Source organism: Martes martes, assembly GCF_963455335.1.
Source record: "Martes martes genome assembly, chromosome: 10".
Lineage (NCBI taxonomy): Eukaryota > Metazoa > Chordata > Mammalia > Carnivora > Mustelidae > Martes > Martes martes.
The window spans coordinates 94,932,603-94,948,148 of NC_137898.1; the positions used below are offsets into that span (position 1 = coordinate 94,932,603).

Sequence of the window (15,546 nt, forward strand, 5' to 3'; positions counted from 1 at the left end):
GCCAGCGGCCCTTTCGGACCCCGCCCCTAAGCACTATAGGCTGCCATCTCCGAGAACCCCGCCCAGGCCCGCCCCCACCCGCCATTGGCGAGTACGGCGTCTACGACAGTGCTGCGCGCCCTCGGGCGGAGGCGGAGAGAGAACGCGACGCCTCTGAGCGGAAGTGCGGCTGAACCGGTTTCCGGGGCCGCTGGTGTGACGTGTCCCGCGCTTGGCGCAGCAGGAAGCGGCGGCGATCGCGGCCTGAGTTCCCGGTGCCGGCCCCGGCTCCTCTCCCGCTGCCGCCATGCTCGACTTCTTCACCATTTTCTCCAAGGGCGGGCTTGTGCTCTGGTGCTTCCAGGGAGTGAGCGACTCATGCACCGGGCCCGTTAATGCGTTGATTCGTTCTGTGCTGCTGCAGGTATCGCTCCCCGCGGGATCAGAACTCTGGGCTCGGCCCACTGACCCGGTCCATAGCCCCTTCAACTGATCTCACACCTCCCTCCCACCTCTCTCCGGCTATCCCGGACTGGCCACTCACTCGTTGCCAGTACTCCGCTTCTTTCTTCCGCCCCCATCGGACCATCCCGCAACTTTGCGACGCCCCCCTCCCCCTCCGTTTCTGGGACTCTAGCCGAATTCCGGCGCTTCTTGAGATTTCCCATAGTTCCCTCCATTTAACCCCCCACCCCCCAGCAGCTTGATTTTCTGTTTCGAAGGCTGGGTGTGATAATGGAAAAATTAAAAACTGTAAATAGTGTACAGCTGCTAGTAAATCTGATTGTATCATTTAGTTCCTTCTTGCCTTCCACTAACCTCTTTTCCTCTTCCCCCAAACTTGGTACTTCCTTCTCTGCCTGATGGGATGCTAGAGAGCAAGGTCCCAACAGCCTCTTGTCCTGGGAACAGGTCTGACTTTGGGGGAAGTGTCTATTTTTTTCCCAAAGGTAATCCTTCTAGGGTCCAAGTCTGGGTTTTCTGGGTAGTCGGAACTTGACACATACACCCTCCCCTTTTTTCCCCCAGGAAAGGGGAGGTAACAACTCCTTCACCCATGAGGCACTCACACTGAAGTATAAACTGGACAACCAGTTTGAGCTGGTGTTTGTGGTAAGTCGGGTATTTAAGAGGGACAGTATTTACACTTTCAGCATAATCCTGATTAATTAATTAATTAATTGCACCCAGCGTATATGATGAAGTAACTGAGAAGACAGGGTGGAGAGGGAAAGAGAAGACGTTCCTGAGCCCAGTCAGAGAGCTTGGCTGCCCCTCAAGTCAGGGAAACCTGCCAGACCACTGAGCCAGTCTCAGGAGGCCTGCGTTGAGTTGGCTTGTAAGCAGATCTGTTGGCTCTCTTTCTCTCCCTGAACAGGTTGGTTTTCAGAAGATCCTAACACTGACGTACGTAGACAAATTGATAGATGATGTGCACCGGCTGTTTCGGGACAAATACCGTACAGAGATCCAGCAGCGAAGTGCTTTAAGTCTATTGAATGGCACTTTTGATTTCCAAAATGACTTCCTGCGGCTCCTTCGGTGAGAGACCACCCCTCTGCAGAATTAATTTCCATGACCCGATGAGCTCCCTTCTTTCCTGAGGGTGGTTCAAGGGTAATAAATAGTATTAAAACACACTCTTGAATTTGCTGCCCAGTTCTAATTGACCTCTTGGTGTGAGAGTCCTTCTTCTGGACTTTGATCATTCTCTTCTCTCTAGTGAAGCAGAGGAGAGCAGTAAGATCCGTGCTCCCACTACCATGAAGAAATTTGAAGATTCTGAAAAGGCCAAGAAACCTGTGAGGTCCATGATTGAGACACGGGGTGAAAAGCCCAAGGAAAAAGCAAAGAACAGCAAAAAAAAGGGGGCCAAGAAGGAGAGTGAGTTTGAGCTCCTTGGACATACAGGGGCATGAAAAGTTAACATGGCAGTAAGGACTGAAGTTGTTCCCTGTCTTTCCCCTTGTCATTGCTTGTCTCCCTTGCTCAGTGCCCATCACACTGTCATCCCCAGTCCTTGTCATCCCCAAGATGTTTGCTCCTAGTTTCCTCTTAATAATTTGGATAATAGTAATTGGGGTTTGGAAGACTATTTCCCATTGTTGGAATTTGGTCGTTTTTCTCCAGTGAGTTTTCTCCTAACAGGTTCTGATGGCCCTTTGGCTACCAGCAAAGCAGTTCCTGCTGAAAAGTCAGGTCTCGCAGTGGGGCCTGAGAATGGGGTAGAACTTTCCAAAGAGGAGCTAATACGCAGGAAGCGAGAGGAGTTCATTCAGAAGCATGGGAGAGGTCTGGAGAAGTCCAGGTCAGCATTCTAAATTTCATCATAAATACTGTCATCTAGCTATGTTGGGGGCAAGGGAGCTCGTCTCTGGCTCTTGGGTGGATGATTCCTCTCCTACTTCACCGTAATCCTTTGTGCGTAACCCTTTACAGCAAGTCTATGAAATCCGATGCTCCAAAGGAGAAGGGCAAAAAAGCACCCCGGGTGTGGGCACTGGGTGGCTGTGCTAACAAGGAAATCCTGGATTATAGCACTCCCACCACCAACGGAGCCCCTGAGGATGCCCCACCTGAGGACATCAGCTTGGTAAGAGGCAGGGGCCAGTGTGGGTTACCATTAATAAGAAGTTAGGGAGAAGCTAGAGACTAGGAGGGCAGAACCTCTGGTTTCTATGAATGAAGGGATGGGTCACATCTGGAGTTTTCCAAATCAGAGATGGAGGAATGGGGACGGTAAATCCCGGGCTTCTTTTCCCTCAGCCCTCAGTGTTCCTGATCCCATCTTGTTCCTTTCCCTCTACCCTCCAGATTCGAGGGACTGGGCCTGGGGGGCAGCTTCAGGATCTGGACTGCAGCAGCTCAGATGATGAAGTGGCCGCTCAAAACACCACCAAACCCAGGTAGGGGAATTTCAGGGGGTGGGTGGTGCGGGTGGCTCCAGGACGGATGAGGCTTGACTCCTGCCAGCTGGCGTCATATGTATCTATAATCTGTTGCCTACAGTGCTACCAAGGGAACTCTGGGTGGCATGTTTGGGATGCTGAAGGGCCTTGTGGGGTCCAAGAGCTTGAGTCGTGAAGACATGGAGTCTGTGCTGGATAAGATGCGTGATCATCTCATTGGTGAGTTCTGAGAACTGGGGGACTCACGGTTATGGGATGGGTGGTGGAGAGGGGAACCACCCCGAGTTCTCATCTGTACCATAGGGTTGTTTACTGTTGACTTGGCACTCACACACCTGTCCCTGTCTCTCTAGCTAAGAATGTGGCAGCAGACATTGCAGTCCAGCTCTGTGAATCTGTGGCCAATAAGTTGGAAGGGAAGGTGATGGGGACATTCAGCAGTAAGTATCTCTCTAAACCAGAAAGCGCTCAAGGCATTGTGTGTACCAGCTAGTTCAGTGCGTTGATCTCCATTCATACTAGGTGTGTGGCTTGTGGCAAACTCCTTCCCCGCTAAATGTCTGTTGCGTAACTTAGACCTGAAGAGTTCTGAGAACTAAAGGAGTTAACACTCGTACAGTGCTTGGAACGCTGTCACATGTGGTGTGGATTTCTGGGACAAGAGCCTTGGGTTCTCCAGATCTCAGTTTCCTGGGGTGCAGGGGGTTCCCGGGAGTGCATTCCTTGGGTTTCACAGACCCACCACCCCCTTCTAGCGGTGACATCCACGGTAAAGCAAGCCCTCCAAGAGTCCTTGGTGCAGATTCTGCAGCCACAGCGTCGCGTAGACATGCTCCGGGATATTATGGATGCACAGCGTCATCAGCGCCCTTATGTTGTCACCTTCTGTGGCGTTAATGGAGTTGGGAAGTCTACTAATCTTGCCAAGGTCAGTACAGCTCCCCACCCGTCTCAGACATCCTTTCTTCACACTCCAGGTCTTAGTGACTCTGGTTCTAGGGCACTGATTTCTTCGCTGCTTTTGCCCAGATTTCCTTCTGGCTGTTAGAGAATGGCTTCAGTGTCCTCATTGCTGCCTGTGACACATTTCGTGCTGGGGCTGTGGAGCAGCTGCGCACACACACCCGGCGCCTGAGTGCCCTGCACCCCCCGGAGAAGCACGGTGGCCGCACTATGGTGCAGTTGTTTGAAAAGGGCTACGGCAAGGACGCTGCGGGCATTGCCATGGAAGCGATTGCCTTTGGTATGGTACACAGGAGGGTGGGGGGCTGCTGTGGGCCCCTTTCCTCCTGTGCTTCCCTTGTGATCTGCAGAGGGTCTGGGATCCCCTCCTACCAACTTACTGCTCAGCAGCAAGTCAGGGTGGTGAACTTGCCATATGGAGTAGCTAACTGTGGGCAAAACTAATCTCTTCGACCCAAGGAAGCCTCTGTTTGCTTTCCTTTATCCTGTTGCCATATATTTCCTTGAATGTTTCTGATGGCCAAGCACAGAATAGGTGTTTGCTCACACTACCTTATGACCAGATCTGGAGCCCAAGAAAGCAAACACCTAGGCTTTTAATATAGCCAGGTTACCACTTCTTGAGAGAAAGGTAGGATGAGCAGGACAGCCTAGAAGTTTTGAGTTGACCACTTTTTTTCTCTCTAGCACGTAACCAAGGCTTTGATGTGGTGCTGGTGGACACAGCTGGCCGCATGCAGGACAACGCCCCTCTGATGACCGCCCTGGCTAAGCTCATTACTGTCAACACGCCCGACTTGGTGCTGTTTGTGGGGGAGGCCTTAGTAGGCAATGAGGCTGTGGACCAGCTGGTGAGGGCTAGGGCCTAGTCCTCCTCCCAGCCTCAGCTTTGGCCTGCTGGGTGCTTCTTATACTTACGCCTTGTTTCTCCCTTACAAGGTCAAGTTCAACAGAGCTTTGGCTGACCATTCTATGGCTCAAACACCTCGGCTCATTGATGGCATTGTCCTTACCAAATTTGATACCATTGATGACAAGGTAAATATGGATGGTACGGGACAGTGAGATGGGGAGGGGTGTCCTTCACGGGGAGCTGATGCTCTAAGGATATGTTGTTGCCTCCAAAGCTTCCTGTTACAGAAGGGATAGGAAGAAGTGGCCTTGAGGTGATTGTGTGTCCCCTTTCTCCACTTCAGGTGGGAGCTGCTATTTCTATGACCTACATCACAAGCAAACCCATCGTCTTTGTGGGCACTGGCCAGACCTACTGTGACCTACGCAGTCTCAACGCCAAGGCTGTGGTGGCTGCCCTCATGAAGGCTTAATATGTCTCTTGCCCAAAACCAAATCACTGCTTCCCCCCAAAGCCCCTCTTCCTGTAACAAGAATGTGCTTTAGAGTCTGTGAGCGACTTCTCTTCAGTGTAGTACAGAGGCAGAGTGATGGGAGCCCTAGGGGCTGGCAGCTCCCCTGCCCCACTCCCTGGCAGCCCAGCCTCCACCTGCAGGGAGGGCCTAATCATGTTACAGTCCACTGCCCATCGCTCCCTTCCCTGACAGCCCTCCCCACCTACTCAGGCATTCCCTTCACTCTGCCTACACACTCAGTCTCATTACAGCTTTGAGCAACGGTTGGAAGACCCAACACCGGAGCTTTGCTAATTGACACAGTCATAGGGATGTCCGAGCACAAGGAGCAGTCGAGAGACTTCTGGGGCCAGCTCTGGGTTCTCCCTTGGATACATAGCTTTCGGGTCCCTGGGGCCAGGATGATACCCACCACACTGTGGCAGTGTATGGCCTGTTCTTAATTGCTGCTAATTCTGATGATGACCCCATCCCCACTGTTTCCTCGAGGCATCAGCTAGGCCAGAGTGATTTGTTACAGAATGAACGAAAGGAGTTCCTGCTTCCCTCAGAAATAAAGGGAGCTGAGCTGCAGTGTTGCCTTGGGCTTCGCAGCTTTCCAACTCTTCCCTGCTCCCAGAATCCAGATGTAAGCTTTGCATGTTCCCCTTCCTGGGAGAGAACCAACTGTCAGAAGGGTATACAAGTTGCCCCTCTTCCCCACCCCACTCTTCACCTGAGCGGATCCTGGCTTTTCCTCCTCATCCTCTCTACAGTGCCTGGTAGACAAGTGCTACGTTGAAGAATACAAACCTCTTGTTAAGACTTGTCCTGTAGCTTGGTATTACAGATGTGCTATTAGTGCAATAAGGTGAAGGCTGTCTGCCCAGAGAAATACATAATTTATATAAGAAAATAAATTTCGTAAGTAAATTGCCTTTTATGTCTTGGAGTTATTTTATACAGGATTCAAAACTAAGATCCCACATCACACTGTGCTTCTAGGCCTTAAGGTAAGAAGGGAAACAGAGCAGGAATTGATAATGAATGGTTGTCCCGAGAATATGATCACCCACTTCAATGTGAAAGAACACAACTCTTAAATTAAGTTACAAAAAGTAGGCTCATTTAGTGCCTCTGCAGGTTTTCTAAAGGGACTCTAAAAGTAGAGCCAGGGCCCTGGGAAGTAAATGAACAAGCTTTTAATACAGCTCAGTTATGTAAAATACTGTACACTGTAAAAGGTCTAGAAAACTAGAGCTTCAAGTCATGTTTTAAAAAAGCCATTAAGCTTAATTGAAAAACCAGGTATAGAGTACAAAACTGCAACAAGGGCCACGGCGACCCCACGGCGTCTAGCTCCCAAGTCCTTCATGCAGGGCTGGAGCCACAGTCAGTGGAGGTGTCGCACTGATCTGCTGTGTGGACACAGGCATGTCCAGCGCAGGGGTGGGGGAGGCTGCACTGGGCCCCGTTGTCACTTGGGGATTCGTGAACTGGAAGAGGCCGCAGAAGATCAAGAACCAGTGGGCATGAAGGACTGAGCTGGAACACCCCCCAACCCCCAACTCTACCCCCAACCTTCAACCTCTGGGTTTTGGTACTTCCACGGAGCTGTGCTGGGTTCTTATAAGTTTACTTGTTAAATACTCTCCACAGTTGGGCCTGACACCTTGGTCTAATGCAGATGATCTCTCCAGCCCCCTCTCATGTTCTACAGTCTGTGGAGAGAAAGAGAAGAGAATAAAATGAAGTCTCACAAAACACAGTATATGTCCAAAGCTGCAGATACTAAGTCAGACTTAACCCTTCAGGAGACAAAACATCACAGATACTAGGAATCTTGTGATAGACTCAACAGGAAAATAAAGAAGTCTTAAGAGGTAGGAGTCCTTGTTCTCCAAGCTACTAAACAAATCCTAGAAAAACATTTTCTGCCAACGAAACTGACAAACAATAGGAAATAGGATACCTCTTATTTCACTGTGTGCCGCTGAGGAGCCATTTAGCTGACCTTCTCTCACCATCCCTGCTGAACAAAATGCACATCAGTATCAGGATATTAGACCGGGAAGTCAAAACTCTTAATACAAAGAAAACCAACCAACCAAAGGGTAATGAAATAACATGGTCGAAGAAGGATGGCATTATTTAGTAATGACATCACAGACAGGATAAGGAGGTGGGGAGAATGAACTGGGTTAGTCTTCAGGTAAGAGGGAAGCAGTAAGGTCTGCGAGTGCACCAACAGTGCAAATAAAGCATTAAATGGGCAAAAGTGTGTCTGTTGTCCCTAAACTCATTTAGAAGGCCAAATTTAGGTAAAAATCTAGGGATGGAGACGGGGAGCAGCATGCAAGTGAGCAAATTCAACCAAGGAGAAGAGTGAAAAGTAGCAGATGCTCTCACAACACAAAATCAGTTCAATCTGTGCTGCCCAATATGGTGTCGTTAGCCACATGTGGCTAAATAGTTTTACATTAAAAACTTTGTTCCTCAGCCACACGAACCACATTTCAATGCCCAACAGCCACATGGGCATTTGGTTATGGTACTGGACAGGGAAGATAATATTTCTATCACTGCAGAAAATTCTATTGGACAGCCCTGGGATAGAGAATAGCATAGGAGAAAGTTTAAAACTAAACACGTGGAAGAAAACAGTCATCAGAAATATGAGCAATTAGAGTATAAATGAATAAAAGACAGCACAGTACTCATACAAATTGGTATTGGTATTCCCCTTCTCGGAAAGAACTGTAGCAATAGCTATCAACCACTAAAATATTCATGCCCTCTGACCTAGAAATTATACTGAGAACCCATCTGAATGAAATTACTGGCAAAAGGAAAAACTGTAGGGATGAAGATGTAATTCATTGCCAACAGTACTTAACAACAGAATAAACTAGAAAAAAATTAGAAATTGCCTAACAGGGGGAAAAACTGGTAAGCTAACATCCACATTGGATTTTTTTTTTTTAAGTGATAGTGCTATAATACTCTCTCTCTTTTTTTAAAAAGATTTTATTTATTTATTTGACAGAGATCACAAGTAGGCAGAGAGGCAGGCAGAGAGAGAGGAGGAAGCAGGCTCCCTGCTGAGCAGAGAGCCCGATGCAGGGCTTGATCCCAGGACCCTGGGATTATGACCTGAGCCAAAGGCAGAGGCTTTAACCCACTGAGCCACCCAGGCACCCCGTCATCCACATTGGATTATAACACAGTCATTAACACTAGTGGTTATCAAACCAGCCGTGCAGAAAAATATAGGAGACTGGATCACTGAATAAAAACAGTAACATGACCATGTATACTTTGGTTCACAATTATGAAAAAATGCACAGGAAAAACTGTTAATTGGAAATATACCAAAATAACTGCTTATATTACAATAACGAATTATAAAATTTTTTCCTTTTCCCATTACTTGATTTTTCTGAAATAAATATACTAGAACCTACAGAATCTTTTGAATCCAAGCAATTTTCACTATGCAAAAGCAAGTACAGAGCAAGTATGTTAGGAGCCTAGCAAATGCTCAGTGTTAAACAACAGCAAAAGACCTCTTACCGCTTACTAGTATGTACCCACAGAGACTCAAATCATAATCAAGGATGGAGGATAAGCTTGACTTGTTTCTAAATGTTTTTAACCGAAAACTTAGGTTTTTAACCTAAAACTGCTCTGCTAGATTCCGAATCACAAACTCAGCTGACCACTCTACTAAAGCCCCCTGGCCATACTGAAAATCCTTCATTTTTAAAAAAGTTCAGAATAGGGCGCCTGGGTGGCTCAGTGGGTTAAAGCCTCTGCCTTCGGCTCAGGTCATGATCTCAGGGTCCTGGGATCGAGCCCCGCATCGGGCTCTCTGCTCAGCAGGGAGCCTGCTTCCTCCTCTCTCTCTGCCTGCCTCTCTGCCTACTTGTGATCTCTGTCTGTCAAATAAATAAATAAAATCTTTAAAAAAAAAAAAAAAAAGTTCAGAATATCCAATTGAAAGATAGAGGACTCTGGGAAAAACCACCCTGGGAGGAAGACCAGGCAGCTAATAAAAGAATCTGTGACATTCTGTAATATTTTTTTTTTTAAAGATTCTATTTGAGAGAGAGAGCGAGAGCGTGAGAACGAGCAGGGGGAGTGGCAGGCAGAGGGAGATGAGGGAGCAGCAGGCTCCCCACTCAGCAGGAAGCCTGATGCGGGCTCCACCCCAGGACCCTAGGGTCATGACCTGAGCCACAGGCAGACACACTTAGGTGCCCCTCTGTAATACTTCTGATAATTTTTGTCGAGAGAAGATTTCGTTTAACAAGAACAGCTGTCCAGGGGTGGTTTATTATTGTTTTTAATTTTAGCATCTTTCCTGGGCAGAAGATCTCAGAATGCAGATCAAAAGAAATATGTAGAGCTTAGTAGGTACCTCTTGTTTAATGACAATAGAATATGCACAATGGAAAAGCCTACTCAAAGTCCTAAGTGTGGGCCAGCAGCAGAAGAATCTGAAACACTGCAGGCCAGCAGAAAACGCATCCCTAAAAAGAGCAAATTATTTTCACAGAAGAGACAAATCCAAAGGTTTGTCTTTTGAAAGTGTTTTCTAAAAACCATAAAAATACTAGAGAAGAACATAGGCAGTAACCTTTTTGACATCAGCTATAACAACTTTTTTCTAGATAGCTCTCCTGAGACAAGGAAAACAAAAGCAAAAATAAGACACTGGGACTACATCAAAATAAAAGGCTTCTGCATGGGACGCCTCGGTGGTTCAGTTGGTTAAGCAGCTGCCTTCGGCTCAGGTCATGATCCAAGGGTTCTGGGATCAAACCCCTTACTGCACTCCCCGCTCAGTGGGGTGTCTGCTTCTCCCTCTGCCAGCATCTCCCTCTTCTTCTCCCTCCACCTGATGCTCCTCCTGTTTGTGCTGTCAAATAAATAAAATCTTTAAAAAAAAAAAAAGGCTCTGCACAATAAAAGAAACAATCACCAAAACTGAAAGGCAACCTACTGAATGGGAGAAGATATCTGCAAATGACATACCCGATAAAGGGTTAGTATCCAAAATACATAAAGAACTTATCAAACTCAATACCCAAAAAACAAAGAGTCCAATCAAAAAATGGGCAGAAGACATGAACAGATATTTCTCCAAAGACATACGTACGGATGACCAACAGATACACAAAAAGATGTTTTCATCACTTGTCATCAGGGAAATGCAAATCACAACTACAATATCACCTCACACCTGTCAGAATGGGTAAAATCAACAACATAAGAAACAACAGTTGTTAGTGAGGATGTGGAGAAAAAGATACCCTCATGCACTGTTGCTGGGAATGCAAATTGGTGCAGCCACTCTGGAGAACAGTATGGAGGTTCCTCAAAAAGTTAAAAACAGAACTACCTTATGATCCAGCAATCAGACTACTGGGTATTTACTCAAAGAATACAAGAACACTGATTCAAAGGGACACATGCACTCCTATGCTTAGAACAGCATTATTTACAACAGCCAAGATATGGAAGCAGCCCATTAAAAAGAATGAAATCTTGCCGTTTGCAATGATGTGGATGGAGCTAGAGAGTAAAATGCTAAGCAAGATAAGTCAGAGAAAGACAAACACCATACGATCTCACTCATGTGTAATTTAAGAAACAAAACAAATGGGCAAAGGGGGAAAAGAGACAAATCAAGAAACAGATCTTAACTATAGAGAACCAACTGCTGGTTACCAGAGGGGAGGTGGGTGAGGGGATGTGTGAAACAGGTGATGGGGATTAAGGAGGGCATATGTGATGAGCACTGGGTGATGGATGGAAGTGCTGAATTGCTATATTGTACATCTGAAACTAATTGAACACTGTATGTTAACTAACTGGAATTAAAAACAGTAAAAAAGGGGTTTTCTGAAGTCTTCTGGAGGAAGGGTTGACACAGTTTTTAGTGTTCATTTGTGGTGATGCCTTTTACAAATCTGGTTCCATTCTGATGGATAGCCACTGATAATAAGGGCTTTGGAATTTCTCATTACAGTATAAGTCCACTTAAAAAATCTGATTCAGAAAAGAAATCAAGGAATAATACTAGGTTTAGGAAAAGTTCTCTCTATATTAAATTACTATACTTTATTAGGTCCCCTAAGATGCATTCGGATCGACAATGCAACTACATATCAACACAGAACTTTTCAAGAATATATACTACATACAACAGCAAAGTTTTAAAAAGCATTCTTCAATTTAGCAGATACCAAAAAGTTTTGCCTTTTTTTGGGTTACTGGGAACTTGCCTGGGGCCATTAATAAACTGAACCTCTATATCCATTTGGCTTTGTTAGAACCTGGAGGTAAAATGACAAATGAGTGGTACCCCTAGACTCTATCTTAAATACCATAATAGTGTTCAAAAAGGATTTTTAAAAAAAATTTGTTCTGTTTGTAAAGATAATGCATAATTACTGCCAGAAACGCTAGCACAGAAACAAAATACTAAGAAAAACAAAACTTACATCCTCTCACAGAAAGATAACCACAGTTAATTCAGTAAACATCATTCCAGATATCTCCCCATGCATACAGAAACAAAAACAGAATACATCTACAATTCTGTAGGAATGGGATGGACCGTGGTGGCGTTTTACAACCTGGTGTTCTTTACTCACATATTATGTCTCTAATGTTTTTTCAGGCAACAAAATTTTCCCTCTTATGGCTTCACTGTGTTCCATCAATTACATAAATGCTGATGTATTTAATAAAGTCTATTAACTGGAGTATTTTAGGTTGCTTCCAACTTTTTTTGCCATTATAAAAAAATGATTATATTTCCATACCTTTATCTCTATGCAACTGTGTAGTGTAATTGTGCAATTGTCCAATTATCTCCTTAGGAGAAATTTCTAAGATAAATTTGTATCAAGCGGGATTTCTGGATCAAAGGTTTTTAAATTTTGAACATATTCCAAACTTCCCCTTCAGAAGAGCTGTACTAACTTTACCTTCCCGCCAACACGACGTGAATATATTTCTTTCCTCACAGCTTTAGCCAAAACTCAGTAATCTGTCATTCTTTTCAGTTCTGAAATCTGTATTTTAATTGCATTTCACTGAGAACTAGTGAGGTTGAGTATTTTTTCATTCTTCCTACTTCTATAATAAACAGCTGGAATATGCCTTTGTCCACTTTCTTACTATCCAATGGCATTTTAGTCTAACTTGAAGACTGACCATGATCTCCTTTCCTAATACAGGTGAGATTATATTTCTTACGTTGTTAATGATTTTACTCATCACAGATACATAAAAGGTCAAAGAGCTATTGCTCTCAGTCTCAAAATTCATCTTACCTGATCGACCCCTTGTGGATATCTCACATGTCAGTCGCTTGAAATATTCTGGGAGATCAGCATATTCATTTCCATAGGAGATGACCTTAATTCCTTTGTCCAGCATGTTTTCTCGAAGCTTCTTGAACTCATCCACATCTCCTCTCCGAACAAGCATGAAATGTTCTAAGTCAGATTTATGCTTCACAGCTTCCAGAAAAAGGGCTTGGAAAGTGGTGTCATCCACAGTCCAGCCACAGCCCAGGAAAAGGAACGACTTGTTTTCATAGAGTTTCTGAATCTCTCTCTTGCGGGAAAAGAAACAACACGTTAATGACATTGTGAAGACAAATGTAAGACGTGTCCGAAACAAAAAGGTCAACTACAACGTTTAACAGACTGTGATGGCCAATTAACCAAATTGCAAGATCAGACTCCTTTGTGGGATGAATATAAAGAGGGTATATTCATCCCACAAAGGAGTCTGATCTTATTGTTTATTCCTATAACTTGATGACTGGTCTAAAATTTTATCTTTACCGGACATTCAACTGCTCTCTATTCAGGCTTTCACTGAGTAGGCAGTGGGCTACTTGCTATACAGCTTATCTATCAGATCTGTATGTCCAGAGGCCATAAGGCACTGAGAAGTTTTCAATATATCTTACTCTTCCCATTTTTTCTCTTTTTTTAGATTTTATTTATTTATTTGATAGACATAGCTCACAAGTAGGCAGAGAAGCAGGTCGGGGTGGGAGGGAAGCAGGCTCCCTGCTGAGCAGAGAGCCCGATGCAGGGCTCGATCCCCAAACCCTGAGATCATGACCTGAGCCATAGGCAGAGAGGCTTAACCCACTGAGCCACCCAGGTGCCCCCCTCTTTCCATTTTCTAGATCATTATTTTCCTTTTTTTGCTTTATAAACTGAACCATGGGATCACCAGAGAAGATAATTCCATTACCAGATTTGCTTAAAAAAAAAAAAAGACACTTACCAAGAACATTAATATGTATTTGTGTATATATATGCATATGTATAATATACAAACATCAGAGATGATTCTGCTCTAGGGATCACTCAATGTCAAAGATGGATGCAATAAAAACACATGTCAGGGAAAGTATAGGTGAAAAAAAGTCCCTTATGCTTTAGAAAGTATTACATTTCCCTGGTTTTTCTTTTGCTACGTCATATAAAAAGACATTATCATTTTAAGTGACCTACTCCTGAAAAAAGCCAATATACACTGTTCTCAGAGTTGGGGGCCAGTGAATTTTCCCCACATAACCCTGGCCAGAGAGTGCTTTACAGGTTATGTGTGAACAAGTCTAAGACTTATATCTCAAAAAACCCACAAGCTTTTTCACAAAGTTTTATCACCCTACTTAGAATTTCTTTGCACTGAGCAATAAGTGTGATAATTCAATATAAGCCTATCACCATTCACACACAGCCTCTTCAGAATGTATGTTCTAGAGTGACTGGTCCGTAAAAAAGTGCATATATTATTACTGGCACAGAGGTGGTTTCATATTGTAATAAACCAAATGGGGAGGAAGGATAATAATGTCATCTTTGTAGGCAGGGAGGATGCTGGTGACAGAATGCCATCTGCTGGCTGTCAATCAGGAACAAAGTAAAGGGGGCGCCTGGGTGGCTCAGTGGGTTAAAGCCTCTGTCTTTGGCTCAGGTCATGATCTCAGGGTCCTAGGATCGAGTCCTGCATTAGGCTCTCTGCTCAGCAGGGAGCCTGCTTCCTCCTCTCTCTCTCTCTGCCTGCCTCACCGCCTACTTGTGATCTCTGTCAAATAAATAAATGAATAAAATCTTTGGGCGCCTGGGTGGCTCAGTGGGTTAAGTCTCTGCCTTTGGCTCAGGTCATGATCTCAGGGTCCTGGGATCGAGTCCCACATCGGGTTCTCTGCTCAGCAGGGAGCTTGCTTCCTCCTCTCTCTCTCTGCCTGCCTCTCTTTCTACTTGTGATTTCTCTCTGTCAAATAAATAAATAAAATCTTAAAAAAAAAAAAAAAGAACAAGGTAAAAACCTCCGGCCGGACACCTGAAGAGACATTCTGCATTTCCTAAACTAGCACATGCACAACCACAAGCTAAGAAGCACAAAAAGAAAGCTTCACCTTCCAGTTTTAACTCATGGGGAAAATGTTATCCCGTGAAGATCGAGCGTGTATTCAGAGGTTTCCCAGGAAGGCTTTCCTGCGACCAGCAAGAGCAGCGTCACTCACCATAACTTCAGTGTTCCTGAGCACATTCTGGTACCCAGCTGGATGGAGGACAATGCCACTAGGATTAGTGTAGACCCCGTGGATGTGTAAGACGCTCAGCTTCCGCTTCTCCTGAGCCCACTCTAGAACCTGTATAACACAAATAGAGCTCAACCAAGTTGGCAGGACTGAGCATTTGCTTAAAGGTCCCCATGGGCACGAGGCTGCTTTGACGGACTAGGCTGCTGGCATACTTCATGATACTGTAGGGCAAGCATGTAAGACTTAGTGTGGCTTCAGTTTCCATTCCAGGCATGGCTGTTAGGGCTGATGGAAGCATGCCCGGTGATTTTGCTTTGAAAGTAACCATCAAAAACTAAAGTTAAGTGTCATCATTTGCAGAAATTCTAGGGCTCGTACCACTGGTGATACACACGACAGTTTGGGAAGACTGTTTCAGTAAAGATCCCCAAGGTATCATGCGTCCTATATCCAGGCCCTGTGCAGTCCCTTTTCACACTTACTCCACGCTTGGCCACTGGCTTGCTTTAACCAACAGGGCCTTAGCAAACAGGATGCAAGCAGCAGCTAGAAAAATGTTGGCACAAATTTCATTTCTCTTTTGCGGCTTCTGGAAGCCGGCACCATCACATAAGAAGCCTCAGCTAGCCTCCTAGAGATACGTGGCCCAGCCAAATGCCCACACCGGCAGACATGGGAGCAGGGCCATCTGACAGCAACCCCGCCTGGGCCAAGCCATCTCGTGACTGCAGCAGCCACGTGGGTAACCAGCAAAACCAGC

The 15,546-nt window shown here is 45.4% G+C and overlaps 2 protein-coding genes across 11 annotated transcripts in view; one reads left to right on the forward strand and one right to left on the reverse strand.

Annotated features, from left to right (window-relative positions):
* Positions 1–101: 101 nt before the first annotated feature.
* On the forward strand, positions 102–6,135 carry SRPRA (SRP receptor subunit alpha). Its single transcript, XM_080815615.1, has 14 exons — positions 102–403; positions 1,009–1,092; positions 1,358–1,521; positions 1,703–1,863; positions 2,128–2,287; positions 2,419–2,572; positions 2,794–2,885; positions 2,989–3,107; positions 3,242–3,328; positions 3,644–3,816; positions 3,918–4,131; positions 4,539–4,702; positions 4,791–4,889; positions 5,048–6,135. Exons 1-14 carry the CDS (start codon positions 287–289, stop codon positions 5,174–5,176), a joined length of 1,917 nt encoding a protein of 638 aa, XP_080671741.1. The 5' UTR covers positions 102–286; the 3' UTR covers positions 5,177–6,135.
* Positions 6,136–6,375: 240 nt separating this feature from the next.
* Positions 6,376–15,546, reverse strand: part of FAM118B (family with sequence similarity 118 member B) — a 49,768-nt gene continuing 40,597 nt past the window's right edge. For 6 of the 10 annotated variants that reach the window (XM_080815620.1, XM_080815621.1, XM_080815624.1 and 3 more), the window contains 4 exons: positions 14,766–14,894; positions 12,544–12,829; positions 7,170–7,226; positions 6,376–6,918 (listed from right to left, as the gene is read on the reverse strand). In XM_080815620.1, the coding sequence (XP_080671746.1) occupies positions 6,905–6,918; positions 7,170–7,226; positions 12,544–12,829; positions 14,766–14,894 (486 nt within the window). In that variant the 3' untranslated portion in view covers positions 6,376–6,904. Of the gene's footprint in view, positions 6,919–7,169; positions 7,230–12,543; positions 12,830–14,765; positions 14,895–15,546 lie in introns of all 10 variants that reach the window. The other 4 variants (XM_080815616.1, XM_080815617.1, XM_080815618.1 and 1 more) reach the window with 1 other exon arrangement.